This window comes from Hemibagrus wyckioides, linkage group LG16 (assembly GCF_019097595.1).
Source record: "Hemibagrus wyckioides isolate EC202008001 linkage group LG16, SWU_Hwy_1.0, whole genome shotgun sequence".
Taxonomy (NCBI): domain Eukaryota; kingdom Metazoa; phylum Chordata; class Actinopteri; order Siluriformes; family Bagridae; genus Hemibagrus; species Hemibagrus wyckioides.
In genome coordinates this window covers 16,926,376-16,944,836 of record NC_080725.1, presented here as the reverse complement: position 1 = coordinate 16,944,836, position 18,461 = coordinate 16,926,376, and the positions used below count along the sequence as shown (strand labels likewise).

Sequence of the window (18,461 nt, the reverse complement as noted above, 5' to 3'; positions counted from 1 at the left end):
TCCCAATCAAGATTCCCTGATATACCTTGGCCCTGATGCTAAAGCACATGTAGTGGAAAAATCAGATATAGTGGTTGTTGATAGTTTACAAAGCAGACTATGTTATTAAAGTATTTCTGGTTGATGGATGATGCAGTAAGCAGTAATAAAGCTGTGGTACATTTTTCTGATTTCTACATGCTGTGCTTCTCTCAGAAATCATTTCTGAAATCCGAAGCAATGAGCATCACACACATACCCTGCATTCCAATACTGTTTTCCAATTAATGCAATCTTATCGACTTGCCCTTGCCATTTCCCCTAGAGGCAATGCCTTATTGTCAAATTATGGGCTGTTTCAATACGTTAACAGGCCCCTTTTGACGGCTTGCTGTTCCAGTCACCATAGCATAGCATTTTTGCTGTGTTCTTTTTCTATGTTAGACAGATTACATAATTTAATTTCTTTCCAAGCCCAGTTAGCAAGTACATCAAATCACTGCATTGTTCTTGCTGCCACTGCAAGTGGTCAGTCATGTCATGTTGAGGAAACACACCACAGAGCTGAAAGGACAAGTTGATAAGGGCATTATATTGAAATGCCAGCTAAAGCGGTCCGTAGAGACTCCTTGTTAGGAGGTCTACAAGTCATCTGGTCCCAAGACTCACCAAGGGCCGCCTGATCCACAGACCCAGAATCAGTAAACGTGATCGATCCTCAATAGCCGCTAGTTGACAGGCCAGCCGAGTAACGAGCAGAAGATTCATTATGTAGGCATACAGTACACATGTTTACAGTGTGCTTATTCACCCAGAACTCAGCATAGTGGCATAATGAGCACTGTTTTAATTAAAGCTTACTCATGCATAGGATCAAGAGTCTGTGCCTCTGCAGAAAGACTGAGGCATAAAGCGATGTCACCTTCTAGCTTGATTGACTGGGATCTGCTTCAAGGTGGCTGGGAGTCTTATAGGAGAATCTTTACAGCATATGCTATCAGGGAGTCCATAGCTTGCTTAGTATGCAGCATGGAGATTTAATTGCTTAGTCATTAAAGATCTGAGCAAGGCATGGAGTCAGCATCACAGGTGTCTGTCTACCGAATCCAGGAAGCTAGATTCAGGCAAAGAACAATTGGATATGGATCTATATTTCCTCATCCCACAGCAAGTTGTGGTAAGACTCTGCTGCTGATGCCACTGCACTGCTGTCTGTGTGGAAGTGTTGGGATGTGAAAGCAGGTTTAGTGTTTGGATCATTAAGTCTTGTAAGTTTAAATCCTGGCTTTGTCTAAGCTTTGAGATTCTCCTGCTGTTAGCGAATAGGGCTACTGATCCTTGTCGTAGGCCTGCCTGAAGGTGAGGTTCAGCAGGGTTTTTTTTTTTAGCATTTAATGTAGGTAATGTAGCAGTTGCACAAGTTCTGTGCAAGTGTCTTACAAACAATTGGATCAAAATTTTTGGCAGGTTTTAGCTTTGCCATCACAGATTCTCCCTTTGTGTTGCAGTTCCCATGGCAACAAGTGCCATGTGTTCATGTTTCTGTTTCGGTCATGTCTCTCCTTCTGTCTTGTCATTGGCATAATAACTAATTGTGTACCAAAAGAGAGGTTTTCTAGTTCTTGCCCTTATATACTTTGTTATGTTCTGTCAGGTTTCTGTGTTTAAATCTAAGCCTGGTTTTTGGTTTCTGGTTTCCAGGTTTCTATTCGCTATACTTGTTGTTTGGTTCGTGATTGTGTATAACCCATTTTTTTGTGATGCATGCCTAGTATTTATTGACTGCATTTAGTTGGGTAAAATTGCTATTGTTCTTCATCAATTAGATCTAAAAAAGGAAACAACTAGAGTCCATGGAGTGCGTCCTGCTTTCTTGAACTCCACTACATTTGACAGAAACGCAATAGTTTTGATTTGTTTTGTAGTCTTTTGGTTACTGTTAGGTTTGGGCCACAATTAATTGCTGACAACAATACCAATTTAGTCAGCTAAAACCAAACAGTTTTGAATCAATATATACTTATTACATACAGACAGGTTTTGGATGCAAGCACGGGGTTTTATTGAATGAAAAGGCTGAGCCAGAATTAAAGGCAATAGACAGTCAAAGTATCAAGCGATTAGCAGACAGATTTAACTAGGCTAGGCTAGGCAGAACTCAATAAACAAAAGAGACAGGGTCAATATTGGGAAAGTGTGTACACAAACAAAAGGCTTAGAAAACATCACTAGTGAAATGATATCAGAGACACTTCACAAAGGTTCAATAAAAAATCCAGATTGTTCATTTTGATTGTGTTGATTGGATCCTGTGGTTTTGATTAGAAGTTCTGGAAACTGTAATAAGGTGACGTTAGAGATCGGTGTCTGGTTTATGAAAATTGGTGCATGGAGCAAGCCCAAGGATACTAAAGTGTTCACGGTTAGGGGATTTTCTTCCTCAAATTTTCTAAATATGTTATTTTAACTAGTTATAGATGCTCAAGAATCAGTGCTGGTTGCTCATTAGGGATAAATCTATATCTGTAGATCTGTAAAGCTGCTTTGTAACAGTGTCCATTGTTAAAAACAATGAATTTTATTTAAAACATGATTAATAAAATAATTCCTATTTAAAACAGAAAAAAAGAAATATACAACAAGGTTTTATTAAGATCAGGGTTAGGAATAAAATCCTGCCTTGTTATTTTCGTCTTTCTATTTATTTGTTTGTTTAATTATTTAGATATTTAATTATTTAGTGTAATAAATTAGTCATTGTAATAAATAAAATCCTGTCTCGTCATATGTTATCTTTTTTATTTATTTGTGTGTTTGTTTATTTATTTATTTATTTTTTAAATAACTCATTTCCTTTCGCAACATGTAATGGAGGCAGATTTTCAGTCTTGCTCTTAAATTGAAATGTATTCCAGGATTTTTATTATTTTTTTTTTTTCCAGATGAGATTACATTATCACACGATAAATCATTCACTGAATCATAAATGAAATGCTGTAATTATGTTAAGTGTCATGTTTGCTGCTGCATACGGATGATCTGATCCTGCTTGCACAAACTCCTCAGATGAAAAGTGTCAGTCAGAGAAGCTCAGGATTCTGATATAAGATCTGACACATGGGTATAGCAAATCTGAGCAATGTACAAGCAAACTGGGAACTTTAAATCAATCTACGAGCTGAGTTAAAATAGCTAAAGTAACTACTCTTTTGATTCTTTCGCTATCTATGCTACAGACTACTTAGAGAAAGACACTAAATAAGTTGAAGCTACTTTATTAAACCGAGGGGAAAAAAAGAAATGTCACATTTCCATTTTCCTGCACAGCTAACTTCAATACACAAAATTTAACTGCCCGTGTGGACTAATGTGGATTTGTGATCCACTCTTAGCAAGAAGAGGATAGATAGATAGATAAATAGAAAGAAAGAAAGAAAGAAAGAAAGAAAGAAAGAAGGACATGAAGAAAAGCTGCCTCAATATTTAATTATGTTTTTTAATAAATTAATTAATTGATTAATACCAAATAAACAAACAAATAAACAAACAAATAATGACCAGGGAAGAACAAACACATGAACAAACAAATAAACAGATAGATAGATAGATAGATAGATAGATAGATAGATAGATAGATAGATAGATAGATAGATAGATAGATAGATAGATAGATAGATAGATAGATAGACAGGCAGGCAGGCAGGCAGGCAGACAGATAAGAAAGAAAGAAAGAAAGAAAGAAAGAAAGAAAGAAAGAAAGAAAGAAAGAAAGAAAGAAAGAAAGAAGGACATAAAGAAAAGCTGCCTGAATATTTAGTTAATTTTTTTTAATAAATTAATAATTTAATTAATTGATTAATACCAAATAAGAACAAATAAACAAACAAACAAATAATGACCAGAGAAGAACAAGTAAACAAACAAATAATGACGAGAGAAAAGCAAACAAACCAATAAACAGATAGATAGATAGATAGATAGATAGATAGATAGATAGATAGATAGATAGAAAGAAAGAAAGAAAGAAAGAAAGAAAGAAAGAAAGAAAGAAAGAAAGAAAGAAAAGCTGCTTCAATACTTAATTCCATGGGTGACAAAAATGTTGCAATGTTGCTTTATATTTAATGTAAATGGATTTAGCCTGCTAGCTAATTTATACATACTTGTTGTTTGATCTCTCTCTCTCCCTCTTTCTTTCTCTCTCTCTCTCTCTCTTCGCAGATGCTTATAATTCATTCCTGTGGAAAGTCTTCTAGTTCTATTTTGCACATCTAAATGGATATCGTGCATTGATAATTTAATTCAAGTTTTTTTTCTCTCACAAAAAGAAAAAAATAGTAAGATTAATAAATGATGACATTAGGAATGGACAGGGGAAAAAGAACTGAAATGCATCACGGACAGCGTGGCTGAAGGTGGAGTGAGCGCAGGCACGGGACTCTGAACCCCAGGGAAGCTAAACATATGGGGACACATGAGTCAACAGGCTTCTGTCTCACAGCAGCACAACAACGAGAAAAAAAAAACAAAAACAAACAAACAGAGCATCCATCCTTCTTTCCCCTTTGACTATTTTTTTTTTTTTCAAATCAGAGCCTTTTTTGATGTTTTGCACACACTGGAGACGGTGGTACAAGCTCAACCTTTGTGTGTCATGAAATTCAGCAGCATACAGCTAACTGGTCATGCCAAAGACGTGGAGATTCCTCTTTCCCACGATCCTTAGCTTCCCCAAGCCTGTGTCTCTGCGAGGGACTGGAAGCTGCGGCGCAAAATCTCCATCCAGCAACTTGGAGCTTCATAGACTGAGGACTAACAAAACTTAGAATGAAGGTCATCATTTTGATTAATTTTCTCTTTACAGCATTTAGCTTTCTTTCTTTCTTACTTTCTTTCTTTTTTTTTTTTTTTAATTTCTCTTTATTGTAATTGGCCCTGATAATGAGAGGCTGAAAGACAGACGCTTACACACACACACACACACACACAATAAAAACAGTGTCTTACTCCATGGTGGTGTACTGGACTGAAATTTTTAAATGGAATAATCATGAATTGTATCTGACCAATCAGTTTATTAGTTCTATATAGAACCACTTTTATCGCTCAAGTCCATATGCCTTTTTTTTTTTTATTTTTTTAATAGCCAATGTCCAAATTTTCTGTTGCTTTATTCAAGGAATATTGTTGTGATTTTATGTTTTTTTTCTTGTTTTTTTTCCGTGTGTTTGTTTGTTTATTAAGCAACATACATATAGCATCTTAGTTTATTTTTCTCATTGACAATTGCTTAATTCTCCATGATCATATTTTGTAAACTACGATATGTATCTTTAACATGAAAAAAAAAAAATACTTTATTATTTAATAATGTATGTATTAGCCTTAGATTCTTGTAACCTGTATCTGGGTTCTTTTTATAGATGTATATAAAACAAGAGGTTCTTCATTAAATGTGACCATTTCACAATGAGTTGGGCCGATCGATCATTTGTGTGTATGTGCCATTTCATGATAGCTGAATGCAACAGTTATGTGTCAACATTAACAGTTTAATAGTTATTTATTTGATATTCCCATATTATTATCCAATTTTATTCTTCTATGTGCTACACCTAATTAATTCCTGTTTATAAAAACCATTTTAAGCCTTATTTCTCTGACACACTTGTGTTAGTTAGTTAGTTAGTTAGAATATATATTACCTGACATACTTTTTGAAAACAAAGCCTTGTATGAAATGCTCATAATTTTTATTATTTTAGCATTCTACAGCACAAGAATGCTAAATTCTTTTGTATAAAATGCTCTAACATTAATTTCAGCTGGAAGATAAATCACATGTTCTGTATTAATTAATAATAATATTATTCTTATTAGATTAGATTGAAAGTTAATGTCATTGCATTGGCATTGGAATACAACATACATGTATATACACATTAATCAGGGAAGTTTTCTGTAAGAAATGTATTCAACGTTTATGTTAGGAGTCTTCAGTATCTTGTCTTTAGGACAGAGGATGCTTTCCAGATTCTTGAAAATAAGACACAGAAGTGATAGTGATAGGACAATGTAGGTATAAATGGTTAAAAGGTAAGAAGTGTCATTCATTATTAAGCATGTTTTTCCTTGCACCTTTGGAGTTGTCGGTTTGATTACCGCATCCATCTTTTGTGTATGCGCTACCTGTAATTCAAGGTTTTCCTCTGGGCACTCCAGTTCCCCGCCCCAGTCCAGAGACATGCCGTAGGCTGATTGGCATCTGTTAATTATCTGGACTGTGAGAATGGGTGTGTGATTGTGCCCTGTGATGTGACGACACCCAGTCCTTGTGCCCTGAGTCCACAAGGAGAGACTTCAGGTTCCCCCTGACCCTGTGTAGAATAAGCAGTACAGAAATTGGAGGAATGAATGGATAAATGTTGGCAAATCACTGTGGTATTTGAGAAGCAAAACACTTTGGGATGTGCAGTTATTAGGGGAAAAAAAAATAACTTTAAGTTAAATGTTTCTGAAATTTGATTTATTATAAGCTGTTGAGAATAATTACACAAAATTTTTAGATATCTAATTATCTGTCTAAAATATACCATGGCACTGTAATATTTTTTAGCTGAATGGCATGGTCTACATTTTTATCCAGCTATAGTATTTCATTATATTATTTTAATGTTCATGATGGAAGAATATCAACGTTTTCTGTGCTTAAGAATTTCCTAAAAAACTTTGTTACAGCTTTATCTCGGACCCTGACGATCCCTTCCTTCCATTAATGCATTGTCTTATACAAACATGATCAGTTTTTACGACTCCCAAGGTAAGTTGTTTACTACAGAAACAATAATCTATTAGAATGAGTGAACATAAACGAGACGCCTTGCTTTGTTCAAGAAAACTATTGAACACTTTCCGGCCAATCAGATTCAAGAATCCGTCGTTGCTATGGTGATGTCAAATAGCTGATTCTGCTCCCTACAGAAATGTGACAGCGAATTTTTGTCTTGGATTGTTGTTGAGCATGGAAGAGATTTTTGAAAGATGCTTTTGTTCTTTGAAAAACTGTCTGAATCTTCTCAAATAAGGAGCTGCGCCCGGCTCCAGACGAATGGCATAACGTTTAATTAAGCTGTCCTGGGTCTCATACTTGTGACATGAAAAAGCCGATCCATAAAAAAAAAAACCCTACAGGTTATACAGCAGTTTATTTCTGAATGCATTCCTTGATTGAGTTCCTCTGCATTGCAAGATATGGCATCCTGTCATGTGTCTATGTGTCACTATCCTTAAGAGAAACTTATGCCTTGTCTAAGCATCATTCTCTCTTTCTATCACCCACACTCTGTTGATTCAGCCTTCATTTTCAGGCTTCTAGACCGAAAGACATGAGCGCTTATTAGCTGGCAGAGCAGTGGAGGAAAATCTTGCTGGAAAATCAATGGCCCATAACGTTCGGCTGGAGGCCTGCGGGCTCTGGTCAGGCATTAAGATGACAGATCTGGTCTAGCCGTGAAGCACAGGAGGCTTTGTTAGTTCCGTGGATCGAGGGCTGAGGTTTGTGATGGATTGCCTACGGACTGTGATTTAGGCGAGCTTTTAAAACGTGTCAGCACATTTGCACAGGAGTTCTGCTTTTGAAAACGCTCAGTACTGATGGAGCTCTAACACGCACTCCTGGCACCAGCTCTGGCAGGGGAAATAGCAGAGATTTGTGGAAGGAGAGATGAAAACGAATTGCTTGGGAGTATAATAGAAATGACAGCATTTTATGAGTTTCCATTTTGCTGCTTTTTTTAATTCAGCTTTTCACTTCCCTCCAAAAAATGCAAAGCGTAAGTTAACATTACTCAGCGTTTCACTGGATTTATGGTATGTCGAGCTGTCTTTCAGGTAATCCCTGAAGATGAACATGTTTCATAGCTCTCAACATGTCTGAATATGGAATCTGTACATGTAGATACAACCCTTACAAAATCAACAAGAGATTATTTCTGTTTTTCTTTTTCAGTGAACATGGATTATTTAAGTGATTAAGATCAATATAGATCAATATGTATATTTTTTTCAATATTAAATAGGGGAAAAAACATATTGTATATTATAATTATTATAATTATAATATTTGTATTTATATATTATTATTATTATTATTATTATTATATTTAAATAGATATAACTGTACATAACTATACCATAAACATTAAACTGTACAGTACTGTTATGCCTGAAATAACCTTGTGACAGTCTTCAAGTCTAAAAGACAAACAATAACAAGCTGTCATAAGGTACATGCTAACTAAGTAGGAAATGTCTACTTGTTTCGTTTTGAAGCCTGTTTTGTTGTGTTCATGTTCAATACTGAATTTCTTTGTCATGTCACTCCACAGTGATGCTTAATGGCTCATTTATAAACAGCAATAATGGCAAGAATTTGCAGTTTTTAAGTATTTCTGTTTTACCTAGCCTACTAGGGGCGATATTTTGCATAGAAATCTATCTATCTATCTATCTATCTATCTATCTATCTATCTATCTATCTATCTATCTATCTATCTATCTATCTATCTATCTATCTATCTATCTAATTAATCAGATTATTTTTAAACAAAGATCTACATTATCACACAGAGGCCTATTATCAGCAAGCATCAGTCTTCCATTTCAATCTCATTTTATGTTTTCTAATCCAAGTGAATCATTCAGTAATGCTAATTTATTATTAGAAAACCCTTTTGCAATTGTGCTAGCACTGCTGTACCATTAAGGAAACAATAGAAATGGCCTTCTTTAGGTTTAGTATCTTGAGCATCAGGAGTTGTGGGTTTGTTATGCAGGCTGAAAATGTCAAGAAAGTAAGAAAGATATTTTTTTTGGAACTTACTATGCTGTGAACTACCATTACTCCAAATGAGAACACAAACTAGAAGCAGTCTCAGACCTCCATTCCGTCTGTACAGACTGTCCTGAATTGTTGGATATAATAATGTTAACCACCTTCTCCACTTCTCCATCTTTGGATTTATAAATCCAGTCTCCTCAAATCCTAAAATCTCCATTCCTGCTGCTCCTCACTCACACACCAACTGCTAAAGCAGCTCAGCCTGTGATCCAATCTGATCTGATCAGATCAACGTTTTGACATTCTTCATCCTTTATTAAGTTTAAACCCCCAACTGTGGATTTCAGCTAAATCAATAGCTCATTGCACGCCTGTCGACTCCTGGACCTGCCTAATGACAGGTTTGACCTTTCAGAACATCTAACTACAAGACTGACATCTAATCACTTCAGGGCACAATCGCCATAGTCTTTCACCATTTCGCTAAAGGTGAGGCATACCTCAAGGTGATTCTGTAACTTTGGATCATTTCCAAGCTCAACTTTAACATTTGCCATTCGCAGCTCGTGACGATGTAGATAAAACTTCATCCCAGTAAATGATATAAATGACCCTTGGAGCTAATTGAAGTTAGCGCTGATCAGGCATAAATGCACTTCCAGTGATTTGATAAAATGATAGTAATTAGCATTATGGACCTCCAGTTATTAGTTGGACAAAACCTCATTAATATCTAATATATTGTGCTGTCATCCGAAATCACTGGGCTGCTTTTTTATGATTAAAAGGCAGCACACTGGTGCAGTGACTTGCAGTGAAGTTTCACAGCGATCTTGGGTTATGTATCTGCCTCTCCAGTTTCCTTCCACCTTCCATCAACCATGCCCTACATGGATCTGGCTACATGAAATTGCACCCAGGTTGGAATATTTGTGTGCATATGGTGCTCCATGATGGACTGCCATCTGGTCCATAGTGCATTCCTGCCTCATGCCCAGTAATCCTCGGATAGGCTCCAACCCTAACCAGGGAAAAATGAGATTACTAAAGACATATATTTGTCACTTCCTGCCTCCATTTTGAGCAAAGTGAGAAAACTATAATACACACCAGCTCCAAAACAAACCAGCCAAGCTAAGTGCAGACAAATAGAAGTCGTGTTACCTACCATCTGCCACCACTACCACTAAAGTCCTCTTCCCTCCCAAAGCATTCAGAATTCATGAAGGCATGAAAAAGAAAGCTGGATCTCTGGATTCTGGCCTCTGACAACCTTTCATTTTGAGAGATGAGAGGCCAACAGGTACACACTCTGAAGTGCTGCAGACAATTCAGCGAAGCACCACTCAAACTCAGGCCAGCATCCACTCTTATTTTCTTTTCTTTTCTTATCTTTTGCCAGCAGAATGATGAGGTACAATTTTTGTTTTTTTTTTCTGTCCAGACTTTGCCCCTAAGCTTTTAAGTCATGAATAGAAAATGCAACAGGATATTGGGTTTGTAATTGGAGTGTAACCTTAGCTAAGTTTCTCTCAACTCGAGAGTATTGCAAGAGACAAAATGGAAGTGTTTATAAGTTTGTGAGTTCTGCAGCGGGCAGCGTCTTTGCATTAAAATGACTTATTATACGAAAATTCTTTGCATAATGCTTCACAACCAAGCTTTCCTTCATCAGTTAACTCTCTAATCCTAGATCTGATCTTAGATAGAAATGGATTTATGTGCTCATTCTGATATAGAGTTGTTATAAACTGTATAGATTTACTGAAAAGCAGTTGCTATAGTAATTATAATATAATAGCTGTGACAGAGCGTTAAATGGTTCATATGCTGTCGGAGAAAGAAAATGGCTCAGATGTTGTGGAGAGGAAAAATAAGGATTGTTAATTGAAAAATGGATCCTTGAGGAAATACAAACCATGATACAGTACAAATGACTCTGAAAAGGACATTTTATTTCACATCTTTATAAATAAGATTTCTTAATAGGTTTATTTTTATGTGTCAGGATTTTTATGAATAATTTAGGCTAATTTTTATTTTTTTTGTTCGCTTTTATCCACCTCATGTCAACTCCTAATACAGATGATAAATTTGTGCAGACAGAATATACAGGTGACTCATTTATACTGACTCAGTTTCTCATTAATCTACTGACTTATCAGTGCAGTCAATCTATATCTAATCAATGAAGCAATATGCAACGTTCATGAGAATATAAAAAACTTTATACTGCTTTTTTTGTATCACAAGGCAGAGGTTACAAATACTTCCAACTAGCTAGTGTAGCTGGATTTGTCAGGAGGAAATGAGAGTATGACATCACTTCCACACACAGAATACAATTTTGACATTTTGAGAAATCCGATTTTGCTCCCTTGAACCCCAGCCACAGACGTAACGTCACAAGCTTTGACATAAGCATACATACACGTCCTAGCATCGCTGTATAAAAGGTTAATGCAATGCTTATGAATATGCTTGTTAGCATAAACCTTTATAAAGGTTCATGGAGAATTACAGTATGTCAATTGTCATAAGTGCTTGTTTGTAGCTCTATGATTGATATGTTACTAATAGTTTTATATGAAATCTCTTAGAGATAGCCTTTATTTTATTTTATTTTATTTTATTTTATTTTATTTTATTTTATTTTATTTTATTTTATTTTATTTTATTTTATTTTGCAACCTGCTCATTTAAAATCTCATTATTTACTACACGTTTTGATTTAACCACAGCACAGACCTGCAGCATTTTCTAAATAGGGAATATGAGCACTGTTTGGATGGTCGTGATTTAATCTCGGCAGTCTCTGCTTCTCATTAGTTCCTCACATCCGACCTGGTGCAGATGAGCCATAAGATCTGTCTGAGGAACATTGCCATGCCTGCTGGAGGAATAGCCTGAGCCTGTTCAGCAGGAGAGCGTTAAAGGTGCCATGTGATGTGCATTATGCATGAATTATGCTCTGTAACAAGGAGCAAAGGGTTGAGGAGAGGAAAAGAGAAGAGAGAGGAAGAGAGGAGAGGAGAGGAGCAGAGCATAGGCATCAGCTTGAGAAAGCTGAAAATTCCCAGCTCATCCTGTTCCAGTTTCACCAGCTGCTTGGAGAAACAGCAGCAGAAGTTGATGAATTGGAACATTTCCCATCTGGACTGAAGCCAGCCTCCTTTCATGCTCCCAAGTCCGGGGAGGAGAGGAAGGTCGAGTCGAGGAGGTGCTAATTAAATTCAGCCCTAGTCTGGTGCCTTGTCCCTTTCCTCTTTGGTTGTAGGTCAGACACAGAGCAGAGGGTGTGTGAAGGGCTAGAGGAGCTGTGGGTGAGAGATAGTGGAGGGTGAAAGGGCCAAACCTCCTCTCTTTCATGCAGTAAGGCATTACTAAAACTGATTTATAGCGTCTTACCCCCCATTCCCCCTCCCCATCTGTGTGGGCCTACTCTGACGTCCCCGGCTTGCTTTTGGCTGTGATGTCTGTATCCAGCGTCCAGGGTCCAGATATGGAGCTTGTGGGGAGTCGGTGAAGCCAGACACCCTGCCGTTAGGGCAGTTTTCTGGTGTATCTCATGACACAAGCTCCTTGCTTCAAAGCCCCACCGTGGTGGCCTGACTGACACGTTTATGACTTGGCAAAAATAAATAAATAAAAGCTGCCGTCAGCAACAGGATGTAGCACTCGTCTGGAAAGAGCTCCTAATCCGCAGAGACTGTCATGGCCAAGACGCAAATCCCAGCAGCCACACTTCAACCATAAAGCCTCATGTGTTGGCATACACACACCAGACAAATGTGCTTCTTAGAAAAATGCACTTTTAAAGAGCTCAGGAAATTATATGGGTTTTTTTTTTTTCAGTCACCAAAGGCTCTGAAGTCCAGCACAAATCAATTCTAGAGGAGTCAATTGCTCAATCACTTGCTTACCTTTATAAGACAGCGCTTTAATAGGGGTAAACATGCCATGTGAGGCAGCATGACTGATTGAGTGTGATTACTTACTCATTATCCAGTGCTAAATAACATCTGATTGGAGCTGTATAATTTCGTGACAGACAGAGCTCAGTCATTTTATCCCTTATTTTGCAGTCTTTCACACCACAGACCGTATAATTATCTCTTCTCATCAAGCATGTGTGTATTTACATGCACATGCACGTCCGTAACATGAAACCTTTTATAGGCTGTTCGACGCAATCGAGGTAAAAGAGTGAGACACGTGTCACAACATAATTACAGCGTGATGAGTTTATGGAGATGTTTTCCTCCCTTCTACTTTGGATGTCTTAATAAAATAAAAAAAACCCCATGATTTATGTATTACATCATGAAAAACAAAACTGCTGCTAGGAGCTTTTAAGGACACCAGGTAAGTACAATAGCCACAGTATTGATGTTCCAGCTCATTATGTTTCAGGCTGTGAATCGCAGTAGACTCTGTCCCTTCATACACGCTGTCCTCTCATCGGGGATGGCATTAAACTAAACTGTCACTGTAATACTGTCTTCTCTGTCCAAACATGTCTGAGTTAGTGCCTAATAAAAAATAAATAAATAAATAATAAAAAAAATCCTTCTCACTTTTGTGAATATAGGCTGCCATCTGCTGGACGAAAATATACAGAGGAGCAGATGGAAATCCACTTACTGGAGATTTTGAATCATTATAAACAAATGAATTATTTTATTACAGCAAGTCTGATATAAAGTGAGTCAGGACTTTTCAGTGTGTTTTTCCCTCTGTTGGATAACCTTACACAGGGTAAAGATTTAGAAGTTTATGAACAAGCACTTGGGGCGTCTCAGAAAGCAGAAACGGGTTCGATATCAATTTCATTTACTTTGAAGATTTGTGGATTTTTGTTTTCTGGAACTTTTCTATGAATATATTGCACCTAGTAGACTAGGTAAAAACAGACATGCTTATTAAAATACCTACCAAATTCTTAAAGACCTGAGTGTTTGCTTTCAGCACTGTGTGTGAGTGTGACATGAAAAAGAAGTGTAAGTGCTGAACCTGGACAGGCGCAGATTCCATTTTGTGGGCTCTGGTAAAAAGTCTTGACATGCTCAACAGTAATCTTGTGTGTGTGTGTGTGTGTGTGTGTGTGTGAGAGAGAGAGAGAGAGAGAGAGAGAGAGAGAGAGAGAGATGCCTTTTGGACTACTGAAATGTCTTTTTTTATATTATTATTTTTATTTTATATTATTTATTTATATTTAATCAATATCAATATTCCATGACATATTGACTTTTAATGACCTTTAATAATGACTTTTTATCCACCTTTAATGTCCATGAGACAAGTTTGTTGCTCTTATCACTTACATTATAACACCTGTAAATAGTTGTTCTCTCCCCAGAGCCCACCCCCATCTCTCTCTCTCTCTCTCTCTCTCTCTCTCTCTTTTAATCTATACACTTTCTGAAGTATTGAAGACTTTTCTGTAGCAGAACATTACAGGCTGTTAAAAAAAAAGATGCTGACACTGGAGACTCTAGAGCAATGTATATACAATTTTTTCGCAGCTTTGTAATCCATTTAAATTCGGTCAGCATCTGCCACATCGCTCCTGTCCCTGTCATTACTATAGAAAAGATAACATATTCAGATATAACCATGAGTTAATGAATATAAACCCTGTGTTTTGTCCTGCCTATCGAGGATTTGATCACATTTTTATCACTCTTAATTGAATGCTTCTTGATTATATTTTAATGCTGGTGGCATTTTCTCACCATAACACAAAATATGCTACTTTTTATTCACGCTGGAGTTCAGGTCACAGTAATTAAATAGCACAAAATGTTTGCCGAATTGGTTTATCAAGACCTATAAATGTGCAGTACTTATGATAAAGTAAGACAAATCGCTAGAGCGCTAGCATCTAGCACTGACATCTAACCATTACTGTTATAACTGCTGTTATGTAAGGAATAAAAGTCTTCAGAGCATGCTGTTATAGGAAATAATTCACATCGGGGCGGTGTGAAGATGATCGTTTTTCTGTAACAGCGTGTATGGTAAATGGTGTGTTTCTCTTACACCAAGCTGAATTATTATTATTATTATTATTATTATTATTATTATTATTATTATTATAAAACTATAAATTATGTGAACTCCACAGACATAAACCTGTGATCTACCTTCTTACTTTCAGAGCAGCTTCTGACCAATCAGATTTGAGAATTCACCAGCACTGTGGTCTAATCATTTTTGCTGCTGGTCTCTGAGATCTACCAACCAAATTTTGTTGTATCACTACAATGACAATAAAGACTCTTTATCTCTTTTTTTTTTTTTAAGTACTGTAGTGTTTTCATATTATCAGGACTTAAACTGAAGTATGCAGTTCAATTCAATTCTATTTTATTTCTATAGTGCTTTTAACAATGGACATTGTCTCGAAGCAGCTTTACAGAACATAAGAAATATAGCACAACATTTTAATATTAGACTTGCACTATATTGCCAAAAGTTTTGGGACGTCTACCTTTACATGCACATGAATGTAATATGGAGTTGACTCCGCCCTTTGCAGCTATAACAGCTTCAACTCTTCTGGGAAGGCTTCACACAAGGTTTAGGAGTGTGTTTATGGGAATTTTTGACCATTCCTCTAGAAGCGCATTTGTGAGGTCAGGCACTGATGTTGGACGAGAAGGTCTGGCCCTCAGTCTCCGCTCTAATTCATCCCAAAGGTGTTCTATCAGGTTGAGGTCAGGACTCTGTGCAGGCCAGGGAAGTTCATCCACACCAAACTCTCTCATCCATGTCTTTATGGACCTTGCTTTGTGCAGTCATGTTAGAACAGGAAGGGGTCATCTCCAACAAAACTGGGAGCATGATATTTGTCCAGAATGTCTTGGTATGAAGCTGAAGCATTAAGAGTTCCTTTCACTGGAACTAAGGGTCCAAGCCCAACCCCTGAAAAACAACACCTGAATTGAATGATTTGGTGGGGTGTCCCAAAACATTTGGCAATATAGTGTATATTTAAAATTATTTGTATTAACACCTAATCCCTAGTGAGCAAGCCTGGGGTGACTGTGGCGAGGAAAAACTCCCTTAGATGGTTAGAAGAAGAAATCTTGAGAAGAACTAGACTCAAAAGGGAACCTCATCCTCATTTGGGTGACACCGAAGAGTGTGATTATGAATAATGTCCTTTCTACAATCATACACAGTCAGTTGGAGTTGTGTAACCAGGAGCTCCTGAGCAGCTCATAATTTATATAGCTCATAGAGTACAAACTCCCTACCTTTTATAAAGTACTGGTGTTATGTGTAGATAGAGCTGTATTTTGTGGCAAAGCGATATACATTGATGTAATAAGGAAAGTTCTTTCATTTTTAAAAATATAAAATGGTTTCCTTCTTTAAAAGAGTATTCACTGCTATGTGCTGGACATACACTATATGACCAATAGCTGGTCATCACACCCTCATATGTGCTTGTTGAACATCCCATTCTAGTTATAATAACATACACTCATCCAGGGAAGGAGTTCCACTAGATTTTGTAGCTTAGCTGAGGTGATTTATCCATTCGGTCACAAGTGAGACATTTGATGGTACAAAATAGGACCTGGCCCACATGAACATACAGTATGTACAGGTAAATGAGGCGATTACATAATTATCTCCATATATGTTGCACATTTATATGATTCAATCCCATAAAGTTCTTTTTAGAGAACTTCGTTTAATGCTTTCATGGACATCAATTTAATCACCATGTTTGACAAGCTCGAGCGTGATCATTGTAATACCATATATCGCCGCAAGATGTCAGTATAAACCAATATTTTTTCAATCTTCGGCTCAGAAGAGGAAACAAGGTGAAGATTAATTCACATAATTGACAATCATTAGAATTTTCTATATTTAAACAGTTCTTAGAAACACAAGCCAAGATCTGTTTGAATATGGTTTTAAAACAAGGAATTTCTTTACTCTGAACTCCTCTGAAGCCGAACAGTGTCAGGAAGACTGTGATGTGGTCATGATGCAATAAAACTAGGGTTGGAGTTAAAGTTATGTTTGATATAGATAGTGATGGAAATTCCAGCTTTTCAGTGAATTCAGTACTCACTCATTAGAGTCGACTCTTTCAGCTCCTAAATGTTCCATTGCCAGTTTGTGATATTTTGTTCAATCTTTACTTGACTACGGCGAATATAGCTAAAATCTTGCTTTCTCTTCTAATTGGAAAAATAACATAAAGTGCCATAAATTGGCATTGCATTAAAAAAAAAAAAAAAAGGTTTTAAATACACTAACCAAAACCAGTAATGCGTATATGCATTAGTAATATTAATAATTGTTGTGCACATATGTGCTTCATAAAGAAGACTGCCCATGCCATTTTCTTTGTATCTAGAACAATTTAAATAAATAAATAAATAAATAAATAAATAAATAAATAAATAAATAAATCCAGCTCTTTCACCTAAAAGAGTCGACTCATTCATGTAGACTCTCACTACTATGTTTCTCTTGCTTTTGAAGAATTTTCATCAGACATAGATATTCATCTGCTTGGTGTCCTGTAAGTTTATTTGGAACCTTGGTATTTTTTATTTTTTTATTTTTTAGAAAAGGCCACATCGGCATGCTCAGATGCATAAGTAGGCATATTTGAGGTTATCTTGATGTGGCATTTTGGTGTGTCTGGTTTGCTTGTTTGGATTAAAGGCTAAAGATGATCCTATGCTGCGGACAACGTTTAGGGTTGTGTGTACTTGACAGTCTTTTCACAAAATGTTTTTACAGATAGACATTTTTTCTAGTTTTTATATAGATGATTATCCAGCTTGATTACTGTTTGCTTATTATTGATCAGCAATGAGCAAATGTCCTCAGCATCCATTCATGTCAGAACTTAGAAAATGAATCATGCCCATTTACTCTAAGTAGCTTAGAGAACCATCTTTAAAAGGGGGGAATGGTTTTAGCTCTCAAAAAAATTGAGTTCATTTGGGTTCATCAGAACAAACGGAATAACTAAAATATATAACCTAGTGTGTACAACTCATTACCACTACTACTACTATAATAATAATAATAATAATAATAATAATAATAATAATAATAATAATTTACTAACAGAAATTAATAATATTATTATTAAAATATAATCTTATTATTATTAAAATTATTATTAAAATATCCATCAGCATTAGAAGAGATGCACAATATGTAAGTTTGTAGATTCATTACCACCACCACCACCACCACCATCATCATCAGTGTAATTCTATTCCTTCTCATCATTATCGTCGAACATCGGCATCATCATCCTCGTTGTTGTATTCATCATCATCTATACTGACATTATCACTGTCATCGTTCGAAAAAAACATCTTCATCATCATCAGCATCATCATATTACATCATCATTAGAGGAAATGCACTGATCTGGATCTCATCTCAGTTCTCAAGTCATGCAAGTCCTTTCCTTAATCTTCTTACACAACACAGAAGACCTTGATCATCAAATCGGGTTTTAACCTTGCTTATCCTCCTTCAGATAAGAAGACGCCTTAATTCATAGTTCTTGTGTAGCGCAAAGCTATTTAGGAGCAGAGGTAAGTCAGAAAACAGTGCTTTCTATACACGTTTACTTGCTTTGAGGATTACT

The 18,461-nt window shown here is 36.4% G+C and overlaps 1 protein-coding gene across 1 annotated transcript in view; it reads left to right on the top strand.

Annotated features, from left to right (window-relative positions):
• Positions 1-4,515, top strand: part of cntfr (ciliary neurotrophic factor receptor) — a 167,758-nt gene extending 163,243 nt beyond the window's left edge. The window contains exon 9 of the mRNA XM_058412770.1: positions 4,201-4,515. Coding sequence (XP_058268753.1) covers position 4,201 — 1 coding nt within the window. The 3' untranslated portion in view covers positions 4,202-4,515. The remainder of the gene's footprint in view (positions 1-4,200) is intronic.
• Positions 4,516-18,461: the final 13,946 nt, after the last annotated feature.